At 44.0% G+C, this 17,086-nt stretch overlaps 1 protein-coding gene across 6 annotated transcripts in view; it reads right to left on the reverse strand.

Annotated features, from left to right (window-relative positions):
- TEAD1 (TEA domain transcription factor 1) overlaps positions 1-17,086 on the reverse strand; it is a 153,103-nt gene that overhangs the window by 24,867 nt on the left and 111,150 nt on the right. Inside the window, exons 5-11 of one of the 6 annotated variants that reach the window (XM_063397904.1) lie at positions 15,624-15,686; positions 15,473-15,535; positions 7,126-7,137; positions 5,798-5,932; positions 5,559-5,605; positions 5,052-5,113; positions 2,946-3,070 (exon numbers count right to left, since the gene is read on the reverse strand). In XM_063397904.1, coding sequence (XP_063253974.1) covers positions 2,946-3,070; positions 5,052-5,113; positions 5,559-5,605; positions 5,798-5,932; positions 7,126-7,137; positions 15,473-15,535; positions 15,624-15,686 — 507 coding nt within the window. The remainder of the gene's footprint in view (positions 1-2,945; positions 3,071-5,051; positions 5,114-5,558; positions 5,606-5,797; positions 5,933-7,125; positions 7,138-15,472; positions 15,536-15,623; positions 15,687-17,086) is intronic. The other 5 variants (XM_063397905.1, XM_063397906.1, XM_063397907.1 and 2 more) reach the window with 5 other exon arrangements.

A 17,086-nucleotide genomic window follows, 5' to 3' on the forward strand; every position in this document is an offset into this window, starting at 1 on the left:
CCTAAATTTCTAATTTCTGCAGGAATAAGAACTGCAAAGGCCCTGCCAGGATCAAGTCTGTCCCCAGATGCCATGCCAAGTACACCTTTTTCAGTAAAGGTATTTCAATAACTTCCAGGCTACATTTTAAGGTGCAATTGGTCTACTTGCCTCTTCTGCTATGAGGCTTTCTGGCCTGATTTTGTGTTGGGAGAGAAAGGGAGGAAGGGTCACCTTTTTTTAAATGAAATGTTGGAAGCACATTTGATGAAGAGATAATATTTTGTGTAATTTTCTGTGAAAAGCCAGCAATGTCATGAATATATAACTGTCCTTTTTCAGAAGATACAGGAGAACTGCTACCCATCTCTCCTGTGGCAGCACATAAATACATTCCTTTCTGAGGTCAGCAAAGGCACAAAGAAGATGCTGCAATCACAGCACATGCCTACATGACTTCATGTGCACACTGTGCAAACACAAACACGTCACCTGCCTCGCTGGTTTTATTTGAAAAGTAATAAAACTCCATCGTTTCTCTGCTGTGCAAACTGCACCTGCAATAAAACCACACAAAGAAAGGCGTGCAAAGCTGCAGGCAGAATTCTCATTTTCTCCAATGGCACTACAGGAGGCTGGAGGTTTGTTCTAACCTCCAAGGTGAACTCTTGGTGCCTGTTGGAGAGGTCTGTGCATTGGAGACAGGGCAGGCTGGCAGGAGGCACAGAGCTGCCCCTGCACACCAGTGCCTCTCCAGCAAACCTCCTTCTCCCTTTGCCCTGGGAACTGCCCACACTGCCTTGGGGTTTTTTTCCAATGGCCTTTCAATGCTAATTAATCGAATTGACCTAATTCAGTGTAAGCAACACTTGTCCTTCTCCTGACTCCCCTTTCGCAGGCAGTGATGCCCACACAGGGCCATGGGGGCTCACCCTGTGGGTCCCCATGGCACCTGTCTGGATGCTGCAGCTGTCCCCATGCATTGCCCCACTTGGATGCAAGTGTGAACTAAACTGGGAACTGACTTTTCCCAGTCTCATTTTTGCAGTGTTACAGCACACCAGTAACTGCTTTTTTAAAAACAAGTCTGGGTAGTTTGATGCTCTTGCTTGTCCTGTAAACCCTCCTGCACAAATGCATTTGAAAGGTGGGTTTCTCAGCAGCCTTCTTGCAAGCTGGGACAAGACCCAGTGGGCCTCTGCACCCTCAGGAATTCCAAATAAAATTTGTTTCCTCCCAAGAAAGCTTTACAGTACCTGTGGGGCCATCCTGGGTTGCTTCTGTTCAGAGCTCCACTCTCTCCCTGCAGTTCCAAAGCTACTCAGTTGCTCAGCCCCTGTTTGCTCCCTTTTACACAAAGCCCCACACATACAGAGGCACTGCACCATACCAGCCCACAGGCTTTGTATCTAGATTTATGTTCTAAAAACCTATGGAAAAGGGATAATTAAGTGGCAAAACAGGCAATGGGACTGCACAGAAATGAGATTTTGTTCACACACAGACAGCAAAGCTGAGTGTCACATGGCCACATCCTGTTCTCCCAGTAACCTGGAGCACACACACACAAACACACACACAAACACACACACAAACACACACACAAACACACACATATCCTGGTGTGGGGCAGGCTGGGGATGGCAGAGCCCAGAAATCAGCAGGACAGGTTACAGGGGCTCAGCAGGGGCTGGGAAATCTGTGCATGGATGAGGGTGACTGAGGGGAAAGCTGGATGCTGTGCTCCAGCAGCAGAAATCCAAACTGCTGCCTGGATGGACGCGGGGCTGGGGGTGGAGGAGGCACTCCAGAGTGGTCTGGAGGACACAAAGGTGAAGCCTACCAGAGCCAGGATTGCCGTGAGGCCACGGGAAGGCAAAGGGATTCCAGGGAAACCACGAATGCCCCGCAGTCAGGTAAGCGCTGAGAGATCCGCACCTGCTGCCAAACGCTTCCTGCACCTCAGAGCTGATCCAGCCTGGCCAAGGGTGACATTTGGCAAACTGCACGCTGCCACGTGCTTGGTGTGTGAATAGCTGAGATATGGGGCACTCTCACAGGGACGTGTCTCTGCCAGGAGCATTCCTCTGTTGTAAGGTTTCTGGGCTATGTCTCCAATCCCCATTGTGCAGGGTAAACACTCCTCGGATAACACCCCTGGCCAGAGCCCATTAAATGCTATGGTTTCCAGTGCTGGATTATAAAAAGAAAATGATAACTTCTCTCTTCTCCAGGCTACTGTATTTTACCAGGAATCTGAACAAGAATGGCCTGTCCATATCACTCATTCAGGACAGTGTTTGCTTTCCAGAAATTATCTCAAGCAAAAATTCTCAGGTTCAAGCTGAAAGAAGTTCTTTCAATTTATTTGCAATGCAGCAGAATCAGTGCTAGGATACTGAGAAATGCTCTTGGTAAATATATGGTGATTAACACCATGGTTCAAGGCTTACTGGAGTAAATGAAATATTACAGCCAACTTCAGCAACTACCCTTGCAGGTATAGCATGCAGACTAACACTTAAAAAAAATTTAAAACTTAATAAAAAAAATCCAAGACGCAAGATGCACCCTTTCTGTGCAAGTCCTTGATTTTGTTTTGGTCAGGAAATAGATTAGGCTCTAACTTAGAGTTCAAGCACTGAATTCCTGCCAAGAACACAATGCAATTTGGTACACCTGCTAAACTAGGTCAGCAGCGAGGCAGGCGCCAGAGCAAACCCTGCCTGCTTTCAGAGGCCTCTTGCTGCTGCAAATGGGGAAAAAGAGGGCAAGAAAGGAAAACACAGCCCTAGGCTGAAAGGAATATTGCACAGAGCAGCAGTGAACACGGAGACAGCGGGCGTGTTCCCTCATACATGATGGAAGGAAAGCCCAGAGGGTGGGGAGCAAAGCAGAAAAGCTGAAGAGAAGGAGTAAAGGGGCAGAGCTGAGGATCAGTGGACACAAGGGCAGTAAATACTTACTGATTCAGGATCCCTCTGCTGCTCAAGGAAAGCTGAAAACTCCACCAGCCTGAGCTTGGTCGTACCAATCGATCGGCCCTGCCACGCAGGGACCGAGGGAGCTGGAGCTGATGTGGGCTCAAAGCCTGAAACAGAGGAAACATCTTCATGAAGAAGCTGACACTTCCTCAGTTTATATTTTCTCAATTAACTGTAATTGGGAATTATGCATGTAGCCCTTGGATATTTATATTAATTTTAGCAAGTAATTAATTCAGGATGAGTTAAAATTGGAAAAACTCAGGCCGATATGTAGAAAAAGAGGTGCCAGCCCAGCAATCTAATAATGGCAAAAAGAAAAGATCTACTACTTTGTTTCCTTGGGGCTGTAACTCGCTGTAGAATTTTTGCTTAAATTATATACCAGATTACAGAGATTTATAGAGACTTCACCTAGACCTGCACCCTTCCTTGGAAACTGGCATCAGGACTCACAGGAGACATTACTGCCTTGGGAGTCAAGAGAACTGGCCTCCATTTCTGCCTCCTAATGTGCCACACGTTACAAGTAAATCACCCCTCTTTTTGCCTATTTCTTCTGCCACTCTCAATTCCCCTCTCCTACTTAGAGTACAAGCTTTCCAAGGCAGGGACTTGTCTCGTACTACGTATTTGCACATTGGGTCTTGACTCCTTTTGGAGCTTTTAGGCATCATTATGCTACAGCTAATAATAAATAATTACTGTAGAGAGCTGAATCATACTCTAAAAAGAAAAAAAAAAGGTTTTAAATTGATAGTAAAGAGAGAATGACATGATCTAGATAGAAAAGGGATGTTAACCACCCTCTCTAATTCACCTCAAGAGAAGGAATAAATGCTATCTCTTGGTCCTCATTGCAGAAAATTGGATGAGAAGGAAAAAGAACTGTAAAGGAAGAGGAAAAGGCAGCAGCTTAAAGGCAAAACTCTTCTTGAGTTATAGAAGATACAGGGAGAGATATAGGCCCAAGAAAGGCAGGGGAGAGATACCAAAGGTACAAGAACAAAGATTATCCTGAAATAGGCTGAGAAGCAGGGACCTGTCAGAGGCCCTGTGTGTCCATATCCCATAACGGGAATGGGGTACCTGATCCCCCAATCCTCAAATTGAGGCAATGAAGGTGTAGAGCTTGTGCAAAACAGGGAATTACAAATGTTACTGGCTAGACCTGAATGGGAATTCTAATGAATGCAAAAACTCACGCACGAGTTTTGTCTGATTTAGAAATACCAATATTCCTATTCTGAGAGAAAACATGGAAGGATAAAAGAGATGATGGAAAATACCTGTCTTAGAAAATAATGTTATAAATTAGGGACGTCGAGAAAAAAGCATTCTCATGAATGCAGAAAAACAGCTTTAGTTCAAAGCATTAAATAGCAGCAAGTTAGAAAATCATAAAGAATTGGGTAAGAGTCAAAAACTTGCAGCACAAATGGAGTCAGAAGCATTGGGGTGATTTGGCAAGGGAGATGTAACATGAGACATCATCTGCAAAGAAATAATGACCTTTCCTGAAATCAGGCATGGAAGGAACCTGGGAAACGGAGCAGGGAAGTAGCCATGGGAAGGACTTGATCAATCTGAGCAATGGAATTCAGAATAAAATTAGGTACTTATCGAAGTGGTACCAGGCAAAGCAGGACCTCCAGGAGGGGATGAGTTATAAACAACCTGATACACAGAGAAGTTTTATACTTAAGTCTAAACATATATGATTTTGGAATGGGTTTTAGGCTCAGTTTAAAATAAATTAAGGTGTATTCTTGTTACATAGCTATTCTAAAAGAAATCTTCATCCTATTACTCATTTTTGTATTTTCCTACAGTATGGAGTGCTGACTGGAAATCACACATCACAACTCCTTGCATATGCATTAGTGGTTCCTCCCTAAAAAAACCTTAAACACAATGATTTTCCCTAAGATACAACCAAGTAACAGTAGGACACTGGGATCGGTGTTCCCTTTGGCTGGAGGGAGCATGAGATCCTGAGTAGTGGCTCTGCCCAGGTCAGAAGTTAATACATCGCATTCAGTACAAAATTCAGGTATTTTTAAGGCAGAGGAGAAATGGGAGAATTACCTGAAATGGGAGCTGTGACTGATGGCTGTATAGGATAGGCCTGCTGAACGAATGGCTTGACGCTGGAATAAAGAGGTGCACAAAAATCACACACGGTGCCACCCATGGGAAATTCCATCAGACTCACACAGTATGGGAAAATAGGGGCTGATGGCTTTACCCACAAACATATCTCTTCCCTGCAGATCATGTTCAACAGACAGCACAGAGGGAGGAGAGGGGATGAGAATTACACCCAGGGATGGGCACTGCTGGGACTCCCAGAGGACTCTGAACTACAGGGACACAAAGGAGGGTGCCCATCCAGTATTCGGCCTCAGTTTTGAGGTTTGGGATCCCTCATAACTTTTTGAATGTGAGCTGACACCGCTATAAAGACTCTTTCCCTAAAACTACCTCTACCTCCTTCTTGGAAAAATTTGGAAGTTCTTGCTTCCCTGATCTCACAGAGTGCACAAGCTACCCTTCACACTGCATAGTGAAACATATTTGAATTTTCAGACTTACTCTTGCGAGGATCCAGGCTGCCCCGTTTGAATCATGCCCGGCCAAAACTGAAAGAGGAAAAACAAACAAACAGGCCCACAGTTGTTCTCTTTGTTGGAAGAACTTTGGGTATTTTTGAACAAGCATGATTCCTTTTGCAAACTCAAGTCAAAGCATTAATCCATTCATTCTGTCTTAGTTTTCAACTGAACATTGTTAGGGAATACAGGGATTTTTTTGGGACTCAGCTAATGACTTACCCCAGGTGCCCCAGGAAATGTAGGACGGGGAATTCCTGGCAGGCCCAGCTTGTTGTGAATAGCAGTAGCAGAGACTATCTGAGCTGATGACATTGCTGCCATGTGCTGGAGTGCTTTGTCCTTTGCTGTCTGATCCTTTAACATGACAATTACACGGAGTCTTAAAACATTTGGCAGAACAAACGACGTTAAATAACTGCAGCTACAAGCACATAACTAAAAACTTAAAAAGCCACACAGAAAATGCAAAAATAGCAAACCATGCAGGGGGAAAAAAAAAATACAGCACGGAGGCTAACACTCCAACTACCTCAAGGCAAAACCTCCTCTCAGACATGCATGGTAGACCTGAATTCTCAAAGTCTGCTCTGCCAACACGCAGGAAGCTCTGGGACAGCAAACTACTGCCCACTTGTTTGTCTGGGCAAATTCTGATTTTAAATCAGGCTGGGCTAAAGAGGGCGTGCTCCTGAGGCTCAGCTCTGCCTGCAGGACAGGGAGCACTGAGATTTGAGCTCTATCATTTCCATCTGAAAGAAGCTTGCCTTTCGTATTGCACGGTAAAATGAGAACACAGAGCTGCGGCTGACTCGCAAACAGAGACAGAGTTTTCTTCATGCTTAAGGGCTTAGAGGCATTTTGGATTCAGCTTTACAACAAGCATTTCAAAAGTGAGGTCACAAATGTGGAAATAACATTTTAAATGTTCAGTTGTGGCGTTTACTGGTTTACAGTGTTCTCAAAGAAAGACATCAGCCATAAAATTCCTGCTTTTTTTTCCAAGCACACAGGAACCAGTTTAGGAAAAGGTGGGTTGTTATTAGTTACTTGTATTAGAGCAGCACTTGGAGTCCCAGCCCCTGCCAGTCAGGTATGGTCACAGGACAGAAAGGGAAGGCCTCTTAATGCAGCACAGTTAACCAGGGGGATGTCTTAGGTCAAAGAAAACGAGTAAACACAGACTGTTACACAGCAGGGTTCCTCATCCAGAACTACTGGATTAATAAGTATCAATATTTAGGTGTGTCACTTAGATGAAGGAACACAAGCAGTATTAGGCAAGGATGTCTTTTTTTTTTTTATGGTTTTATTTTACAAGCAAAGTAGCAAGCATGCTGGCAAGAGGTGCATGCTCTTATGTATGACATATGACTTTGCACATATGCTCCCTCAAAAGCTGGTATGTAGTAGTACTATAGGTGAGCAGTTTCTTCCTTTGAATAGCTCCTTTAGAAACAGCACAGGCTGAAAGTACAGGAAAAGCTAGCCAAAAAATTCTGCCAAGCACAGCTAAGGTACATAATACTTGGTTTAGTCAAAATACTTACCATGCTTGTTACCTGGATACAACAACAAACAGTTTATTAAAATGCTTGTGTAGAATAGCAGACTCTTAGCAAAATATGAACAAAATAGTAAGAAACAAAGGAAGAGCAGTTTGCTCAACATTAAATATCAGCTTTAAACAAATGCATTATTTTCACCCAGGGTCTGATTCATTAAAAGGGGGAGAAAAAAGGATAAAAAAAACCAAAAAACAAAAAACCAAGAACAACAAAACCCTGGAGGGAAACAACCTCCAGCTCCCTGTGTGGAAGCTGTGGATACAGGAGAGGGATTGCTGCTGAGTGTGTTTCCCTGAGCTGTGCAAGGAGCCCCTGTGGGACACAGCCTGGAGAGCAGCAGGTGGAGCAGGGCAGGAGCTGCTCAGCATCATTCCCCCTGCACCCTGCAGGGTGTGAGCCTGAAGGAGAGCCCTGTGCTCACCTGTGCTGGGGGGACACATCCCTCAGTGCAGGGACAAACCCAGTCCTTTCTCAAAACCTGTAGCTTTGCAATATAACCACAACCAGTTCTCTGGTTAAGAGCTGGAGGTCAGCCCTGGCTCTCAGCCCTGCCTGCCCCAGGGTGGGAGGGTGTGCACAGGAGGTTTGTGCATGGAATGTTTCACTGGCTGCCTTGGGATCTCTGCAGACCACCAGGCTAAAAAGATGTTCTGCTGGGTGCAAAGAAGAGGCAGAATCCCAAGGTTCATGCAGCTCCCCAGACCCTTCCACACTCTCACACAGCAAGAAGGACCCTCCCTCACGAAAAGATGAAAGTGAGATGTCCTGAAGCAATATGGAGACCTAGCTCTACCAGATTTCTCTGTTTCACCCTTTTTTTGTAAGTGGAGCTGGCTTGGAAATGCCAATCCACGAGAGTCTCACACAGCCTGCTGAATCCTACCAAAACCTACATTCAGGGGATCCTGAAATAAATGATACAAGAGACATTTGCCTCTGGCTCCTAGTAACCTCCAAAACCATGTGAGTGCTGCTTTTGTGAACACCTTGTTATTCTCCAGACATGCTGGGGCACTACAGGCTCCTCTCCTGCACTCCCTCCTGCTGCCAGCAGCCACCACATGAAGATGCAGCCAGTGCCTGTGCCCCTGCCAAGGAGCCAAACTCTTCTGGATCCACTATTAGATGGAACTAAACTAAGGGAGAATTTAAAAGTAAAAGCTTTGTCAGGACTATTAAAGTCCTTTCCTGGGAGTTGCAGGAGCCCAAGGTAGGTTATATGCCTATGAAATTGTTCATCTTGCCTTGCTTTATCCTCTCAAGTCTCTGGCTAATTCCCTGCTAGAGTTAGTGCAGCTCCAGGAGAAGCTGGAGCATTTCTTTCTGCCTTGTGAGGCACTGGAAGTGACTAAAGTGCATTACTTTCTGTAATGTTATTGCAATCCAAGGACTACAATAGGAGCCTGGACACCCAGCAACAGTTACAGCAGGCAAATCCCACCCTAACAGATGAGCTAGGAAAAATTTTTGAAGATTTACACTTCCTTGAAAATCTTCTGGGGAGCTCTTAGTCACGGTTACAGTGAATCTGATGAGCCTGAATTTCAGGGACAGTGACAGGGATTTGCAGAGGAAGAAAACATCTTTTCTTTTGTGACACGAAATGGGATGTGCCTTCCTTCTTGCCAATTGCTGCTTTTCACCCTAAAACGATCTGTGCTTTGTGGGGCCATTCATCTCACCCTCTTTGACTGATTACATTTTCAGGAGGATGGAGAGAAAGGAAAAAAACCCTTTAGAATGACAGCTCAGAAAGGCAATCCTTGCAATAGGGCTAGTTTTGAGGTGTTTCAACAACCCCCACAGAGTTTCCCACTGGTACAAATCCGATCTGGGACATCAGGCCAATACACTCCAGTGGGAAGTTTCATCTTTTGTAGGCTTAGGAATCTTTGCACAGTGGGAAAGTCAGCTTTTCTCAAAGCAACTTTACATTCAGAAATGACAGAAATGAAATTCAAAGTCAGATACAGATACTTATGAGGTCCTGAGTTGCATTGGCAAAAGAGCACCTTCAGCTCCAGGTACTTTTGGAGAGCTGCAAGGTGGTTGCCTGTGCTTGTATAATCAAGCAGACCTCACGGTCTTCAAAAATAAACGGGATAACTACATTTTAAAGCTGTTTATTTAGATTGCAATATCAGCTTGTCTGCCACTTAAAAACAAGTATATGTGGGGTTTTTCATGCTGTAATAGAGAGCATCCGTAACCAGGAGGGAATGAGGCTCTACCTATCACTGCGAGGCGGCCGCTTCTGGGATGAAACCTGGTAACTGATTAATAACACACAATGGTATTACATCACAGTTTAGGCAGCAAGAGAAGTAATATATCCAATTAAAACGGCAGGGGTAATTTACACAGGCAGATTACAGTAATTACCCAGGTTGGAATTTGGCCAGGACAAATGGGTTAACACCCCCACTCTAAAACAGGAACGTTGTGGGATTTTTAATGACTGCAAATAGTTAAGATTTTGATTTCCTATCTTATCCAAGGCAGAAAGGGTTTGGTTTTGCTCTCACTTGTGCTGGTTTGTAAAGCTGGAATAATTTCTTTCAGCTCAATTGGTTTACACTGATGTAGTAAAATAAAAGCTTGGCCCAGCGTGTTGCAGTCCCTGTGGTTCAGCAGAAGTTTGGGGGACAGCATCTCCTACTGAATCATTAAATCCTGCTGGAGCTTAAGGTATTCCTTGGATAGGTCCCATCTGGCCCTGACCTGGTTTGACCCTACTTAACTGATGAGCTCAGATGGGATTGCTGCTGCCCAGGAATGACACTGGAGTGAGCAACAGGCTGCGCTCACACCCCTGCCTTCCCCTCCTCTTATAAAAAGTCTTCTGCACTGTGGCACATATTTAGTAATGAATGTTACCAGGGTGGATTCATGGTACAGTCAGTGGAAAACTGGTCTAGTTCCACTAAATCCCTAAAATATCATCTCTGTAGTGGAGATCAAGATGTGCCTTGTGTTTTAGCTGACTGCTTCTGGCTGCAGCTGCACACACTTTGTTTTTGGAAGAAGTAAGCTCTAAGCATCTAATGCAAGGAGACTACAGCTTTTAATGAATCAGGCCCTTGAGGTTTGCTTTTCACAATTTGTTTTGGAATGCAAAATACATAGTTAAATTAGGTAATAATAATTCCTCAGCATCATCCAATTATAAATCTTAATATCTATAAAAGCCCCGCATGAAACAAGAGTTCTACATGACAAGCACAAAAGGATTTGTGCTTGACTTTCTTTTAATCCAACATAAACAGAAGAATAATTCAATCAATCAGTTCAAAGAAGTTCTTAAGCAAAAAATAAAATCTGTTATCCTAGAATGACAAATGGGGCTTTAAATACCATGTTATCCATGACTTTGGGAGAAAAAAAAAATCTAAGACAGCATGAGGAAAAGTAAGCACAATGAAACAGCATTAATCAAGAAGACCTAAAACCTGTACCAATATTTAAAATGCAAAACTTTTCATGTAAGAAAAAAAAGACATAAGAAACAACAAGTTGCTCACAAAATGGATGTTACAGTAACACTAGCATAAAATAGCTCCCTAATAAGCAATTTTGCAGATGTTATTTCTGCTCAGATCTCGTATTGATTCAAATAACCTTTACAATAATTAGCTGTAGCTCAAAAAAGATAAACAAATCATGACAATATACAATTGTTCTGGACAAAAGATAGAGAGCACTTCAGTGTTTCTAGCCCTGATCTCCAATTTGCTTATTATTAGAGAAGACAGGAGTAAATACAAAAGCTGGCTATTTCAGCCAGGCAATAGCTAATGCCAAGAAGAGAATGCGCATTCAAAGCTGTCCCAACTTGCTGCCTAATGAGTAGCAATTAATCCATCTTATTGTATTTCAAAATGCTGAAGACTCCATTCACATCAAAGGGAATTTTTCAAGGCTTTTATCATTGTTCATTTAAAAAAGTATGGAGCTATCTTTAGCATTTTATAATTGACAACAATATTTTCTTTCTACCCCTAAATGCGGAATGTAGAATAATGGATTTAAAAACATGTAATAGATGTGAACTGTAGGCATTTTAATGTGGGGCTTTTTGTCTCTAATTAATCTTGTACTATGAAAAAAATCTGATATGAAAGCCTAAGATAGATGTACATCCTGCTGTGAGCACCTTTACTCTCTGTTTATGCACAACTTCCAATCCACCTTTTGTCCTGAATGGACAGAGGTGACTTTGGCTCCCTGTCAGTGCAAAGGTGGGAAAGGCTGTGACCTGACACTGTGGACTGGTGTATTTGACACAGAAACACAACACTAGAGTGTAAAAACCCTGCTTTGCCTCCTCCAGCCTCTGTGTGAGAGGAAATGCCATGAAGAGGAGCTGCCTTTCAGATCTGTCTGCAAGAACAACTTTATCTCAGCCTCTCTTCCCGTTTCCATGAGATTAAATTTCTCTAACTTCAGGAAGATTTTAATAACCTCAGTATATTAAGATTAAAATCTCTAAAATCGGTGCGTTTTCCTGCTGCAAAGAGAATTAAAATGTATGACATCCCTGGAGGGGCTGAGGGGACATTCTTTACTGGTGGTCTTGAAAGGCAGCAATAGCATTTATGGGTGAAACTTCACTTCCTTGCAGGCTAAGGATCCATCCATCCATCCACAGTGACTGCAGGCACTTCTCCTTGAAGAAAAGGGACTTTGCTTTGGACCAAGCAGACTTTATGGCATGCAGGTGAGATTTCTGCCTCTTAGGAAAGCTTCCAGTGCCGTGTGTGCAGGTAGTTCTGAGATCCTTCCATCCTGGTGGACTTTTGCAGAAGATTAACACAACAAAATTTACCCAAGTCCTCTCCTTCCATGAGCAGGTTTCAGACCAAGGCAGGACAGTAAGATCTCTTGGTACAAAATACACTCAGCAGCTACTTGGGGGAAAAGGGTTATTTCTATAAACACTGTGTCAAACTAAGGGGCCAGAAGCTGGGGCCAATGGGACAGATTGGATCACACACATCTCAAAAGAAAACTGACCCCAGATGCATATGGGATGTTTTTTAGAGTTGTAACTGCTTCCCTGGATGCCACCAGTCACAGGTTTTGCAAGTGGCAGCTCACTGTTAAAAGGGTGAGTTGGCCTGGGCGGGAAGCATAGAATCATAGAATGCTTTGGGTTGGAAGAGACCTTAAAAATCATCTAGTTCCAAGCCCCTGCTAGTGGGACTGTCTTACAAGGTCACCTTCCACTAGACCAGGTTGCTCCAAACATCATCCAGACTGGCCTTGAACACTACCAGGGCTGAGGCACCCACAGCTTCTCAGGGTAACCTCTTCCAGAGGCTCACCATCCTCACAGTAATTTTTTTCTCCTAATGTCTAATCTAAACCTATTCTCTTTCAGTTTGAAGCCATTCTCCTTGTCCGGTCAGTACATGCTCATGTAAAAAGTCACAGGTGTAAAAAACCGTGCATTTTATCTTCTCCTTGGTCACCCCTTCAGCAGGGAATGCAGGCAGAACTCACTCCAGGACAGCAAGAGTCTGTCATCTTTCTGAGGATACTGATGGGGCTGTTCAGGCTGCTGCCAAAATTGGTCCCTGTTGAAACAATGAGCACTCAGAGGTGCTGGGATGTATCCACCTTGTTTTCGTTTTGCGCCAGTGATGTCCTTCTCAGGCAGCTTTTGAAGGCTTCTGCAAACTGCTTTGGCAGGGAGGAATTGGACTAAATGATCTCCAGAGGTCCCGTTCAAGCCCTAGTCCATGATTCTGGGTGATTCTGGGTGAAACAGTGGGCCATACAGATGGTTCAACACAGGAATAATAACAAAAACGGGCAGTGGCACTAACAAAATGTCTGCAGAAACAAAGTTCCATCTCGGGTTCAAAACCAGCAGCTTCTTCCACCTCCAGGGTGCAACTGCAGCAGTCAAGGGCAGTGAGAGTTCACTTCTTCACAAGGCAGCTCCCTTATGGCACCCTTTTCCATCAAAGTTCCACCTCTTCCATGTGGGGAGGAAAAGGCCTGTGGGAGGCTGCCCCTTCTCCAGCAGGGACCAGTGCTGGGGCAGGTGTCCTGCCACGGCTCCCGGGTCACTGAGACCAACACTGGCGAGGAAAAGAAGAGGGAGGTGGGGAGAGCCTGGCTCCTTCACCCTTCCTGGGCACTCCTCAGGCTGTGCAGGAGTAACTGGGGCAGGGCCAGGGCTCCTGAGGGAGCTCATCCCACGGGCAGCACGGGGACTCAGGAGCAGGGCAAGGACAAGCAGCACAGGACCCGTCAGCCAGCAAGACCCACTGGGGGAGGGCTGGAGCAGCTTTGGCCAGCAAGGCCAGGGGCCAACAAGGCTCTGTCACCTGTGTGTGCTCTGTTCCTGCTGTGGTGTGGCAGAAAGGTGGAGCAAACAGCCCTGCAGAGTGTCGGGGCCTGGAGCTGGGGAATCTTCCCCATCTTCCATCAGTTCCTAGCACTGAAATGGCAGCTGCTCCACTTCTAGGTCAGCGCTGCAGCCCACGGGCAGGTGGGAAAGGGCAATAAGGTGTGGAGACCCTACAAAATATTTTGTTGTCCAAGTAGGTCTTCCCATCTTCAGGTGGCTCCTTAAAATGAAAATTCCTTCCAGATCTCTATTTACTGCAAATGTCCTCTAGACTAGATGAAATATTCTTAGGGTTTGGCTACTTCTGTTCTTTGGAAAGCTTCACTATAAATCAGACAGCAGGTGCAGTACTTAAAAATGCTTTTTGCTTTGTAAATGGCTTCACATTTTAAGGTATTTTGGTAATTCAGAAAGAGAAATGTTTTAGAACAGTAAATCCAATAATTGTGTTCAGCTCCTAGGCCTGTGTTTTGTACCTACATGGTCTTCCTGATTTTTGCAGCCCTGAGCTCTCACCAGTGTTTTAAAACTCCAGGAGCTGCTGGTGCTGAGCACCTCTGAAAGTAAGGCCACCTACTAACATACTTAATTTTAGGCATCAAGGCTTGACAATTTGAGCTTAAAATGCCACATATCTCTGTATTATTGCACCCTGGGTTAAAAAGCAGTACGTTTAAGTTGTCTTAGCCGTTCTTTACGAACCCCAACTGCTCAGCCAGTGCAGCTAAAAAGCCAGCCACCAACAGCCAGACAAGCTTGCCAGCATGCTGCCCTTGAAAAACCCAGTGCTTCTGTCAGGGAGGCCTGTTACAAAGCCAGGCTGTTATTCCTACACTCGCAGTTCCAGGATGGGGGTGAGCATCCGCAGCGCTCACCGCTCAGGACCGGCAAAGCGCCGCCCGAAATGTTTTGCTTTCCAGCTAGAACAAAAACATGATTTGTTCTTGCATCTGAGTGAAGAAAAAAAAAATCCACTCACATTAAAAGAAAAAAAAAATAAAAGGAGGGAAGTTAAAGGTTTGCAGGTTCCTTCGCTTTGTATTAAAAAAAAAATCTACAGCAAAACCTGCAAAACTCCCTCTTCCACTTTTAAATAGTGTGGAAAAAAACTCCCCAAAATCTCAAGATCTCTGCTGGAAAGCTTGAAAAAACAAGCAACCCAAGAAACCCCTATGAGGCATTTCCAAGAGGTTCTTTTTAGCCTTAGAACATATTTTATATAAGGCAGAGAAAACGGGGACGTGTACAATTCATCATGTCAGATTAAGCAAACATACTTAATATTCCCTGAACAGGACTCTGACTGAGGCTCTCCAAAGATTAAATGTCAATAATTTACTTAAAAAAAAAAAAAAAAATTCAGGGAATCTTGTAAATCGTGTGCAACTTGAGGTGATACTAGATTGTAGTCTAGAAACACCTCAGAGCAATCTGAATAAACTGTGCTCTCTAGCACTTAGAATAAATGATCTGGTTTAAGTATTCTTGATAGCAGTTCAGAAGCACAGACAAAAAACATTTGGGAATGGAAAACAAGTACCCCAATTACCCCTCTGGAAAAAGAAAAAAAAAAAAAAAAAAAAAAAAAGAAAAAAAAAAAAAGAAAAAAAAAAAAAAAAGATAAAAAGCATCTACACAACTGTGCAAAACCCCTGTGTATTTAAATACACTCCTAGCACTCAACTGTTAAAAAGTAAAACAAAAAAAATGGACTAATGGGTTAAAAATCAGATTTAGGTGCTGAGCTGTTACAAAGAGGAGTTCACTTGGCGTTTGGACAGTGTTAAAACAATGTTTTTAATGTGGATGCTAGTGCAGAACCCGGGGATTAAACACAAAGAGACACAGACAGCTCCCACATGCAGGAAAAGGAGGTTACAGGCACAGCAGCCCCGGCGCTCGCCCATCACCGCGGGGAGGAGGAAGGGACAGGCATAGCAACCACAAGCCCAAAAGCAGAAAAGCGCATACCTTCAGCTTGGAATGAAAATCACGAGATTTCCTTCTGGCAAGAACCTGAATGTGACTAGACACCTGCAGGGTAGGGGAAGGGAGGAAACAAAGGAAAAGCCTGTAACCATGGAGATGAAAAGCCCCCTACAACTGGGCAAGCCAAACGTACCTTAATGGCGGCTTGAATTTCTCGAACTTTCTTTCTTGCTAAGACCTGTATGTGACTAGACACCTACATTGTTCAGGTTTATAGGGGAAAAAAAAAAACAACAAACAAAAGAAAAACAAAAAGCAAATCAAATTTTAAATGTCTATTTTTTTTCTTTAGGAAAAAAAAACCAAAAAAAACTTTTCTGAGGGGAGGAAGTTATTTGCATCTTCAGTAAGCTCTGCTGTTAAAGATACCACATTCCCAGCCAGATACCAAGCTCTCAGCACCAAGGCTTAACAATACAGGTCACCACTGCAGTGATTTGATTAAGGAAATAATAATTAAAAAAAAAAAAAAAAAAAAAGAGAAAGGAAAAAAGGAGTGTAACCCACCAGGTTGTGCATTCAGCTACAAGACAGAAGACACAGTTCACAGCTGGACGCAGCCCACGTGCTTTGGTACTGATCCCATCCGTGCCCAGGCCCTGAGCTCTCATGTGGGGAACCCAAAGGATTTCTACCCCATCTGCTGGGGATGCAGATGCCCACTCTGACCATTTGCCATTAGGCTTGAGATGTATCTTGGCAAAAGGAAATTTTATCCATTATTTATTGTGCTCTACAGCTCCAATGAGGAGATTCAGGCTGCATTCTGAGTCCACTGAAATGCTTTAAATTCTGGCACAAATTATAACATACTGGCACAACAAAGGTCCCTGAACCCCTGCTGGTTTCCTTGGTAATCTCAGCATCAAGTCTGCCCACAAAACATTTGTGTAACTGGGGACCAGCAACTTTACATTAGCTTGAGTGATGCCCAGTTCTGGCCCACGGCTGTTCTGCTCAGAAATTTGTGCAAACTCAGTCCTGCAGCACACCAGTTATTGGTCAGAAGCTGCTGCCTGTGCAGTGAAGGGTCTGGGCCCAAATTCACAATCCTGTTTACCCAGGGACATACTGAAATCCACGCTGTTGCTGATGAGGGTTTAATGATGCTGCCCAGCATCACTTGGTAGCACTCAGCATCCTTCAGCCTTCTGTGGTGAATGTTTAAAACCTGCCATGATGGCAAAAACCACTAAAGGGAAATCTCTGATTCCCATTTGACCCAGGACATACCATATCACGTGGTGCCCATTTTTCCTACATTAGTTAAAATTCCTGTCTGGGAAAGAACAAAGCAAAAGAAAAGGAGAAACAATGATTTCCTCCTCTGTGAGACTATTCTGTGTCAATAGTACCAAAAAGCCTGTATTTTAGTAGGGAAGCAAACAGCAATGCATCAATGAGCACAGTCCCTGAAGGCCACCTTTGAGAAGCAGCTCAGGAACCAGTCTGCAGTAATTCAGAGTTACACTGCTGCTTACTGAGCGGTTTTGCAGTCAAACACCTAGCCCGAGTTTTCACACACGTTCATTTGTTTTGCTTTCAGTGGAATATTAGTGGTGTTAAGGGTTACACAAGAGGAACAACGGTAACATT

This window comes from Prinia subflava, chromosome 5, assembly GCF_021018805.1.
Source record: "Prinia subflava isolate CZ2003 ecotype Zambia chromosome 5, Cam_Psub_1.2, whole genome shotgun sequence".
NCBI classification, from domain to species: Eukaryota; Metazoa; Chordata; class Aves; order Passeriformes; family Cisticolidae; genus Prinia; species Prinia subflava.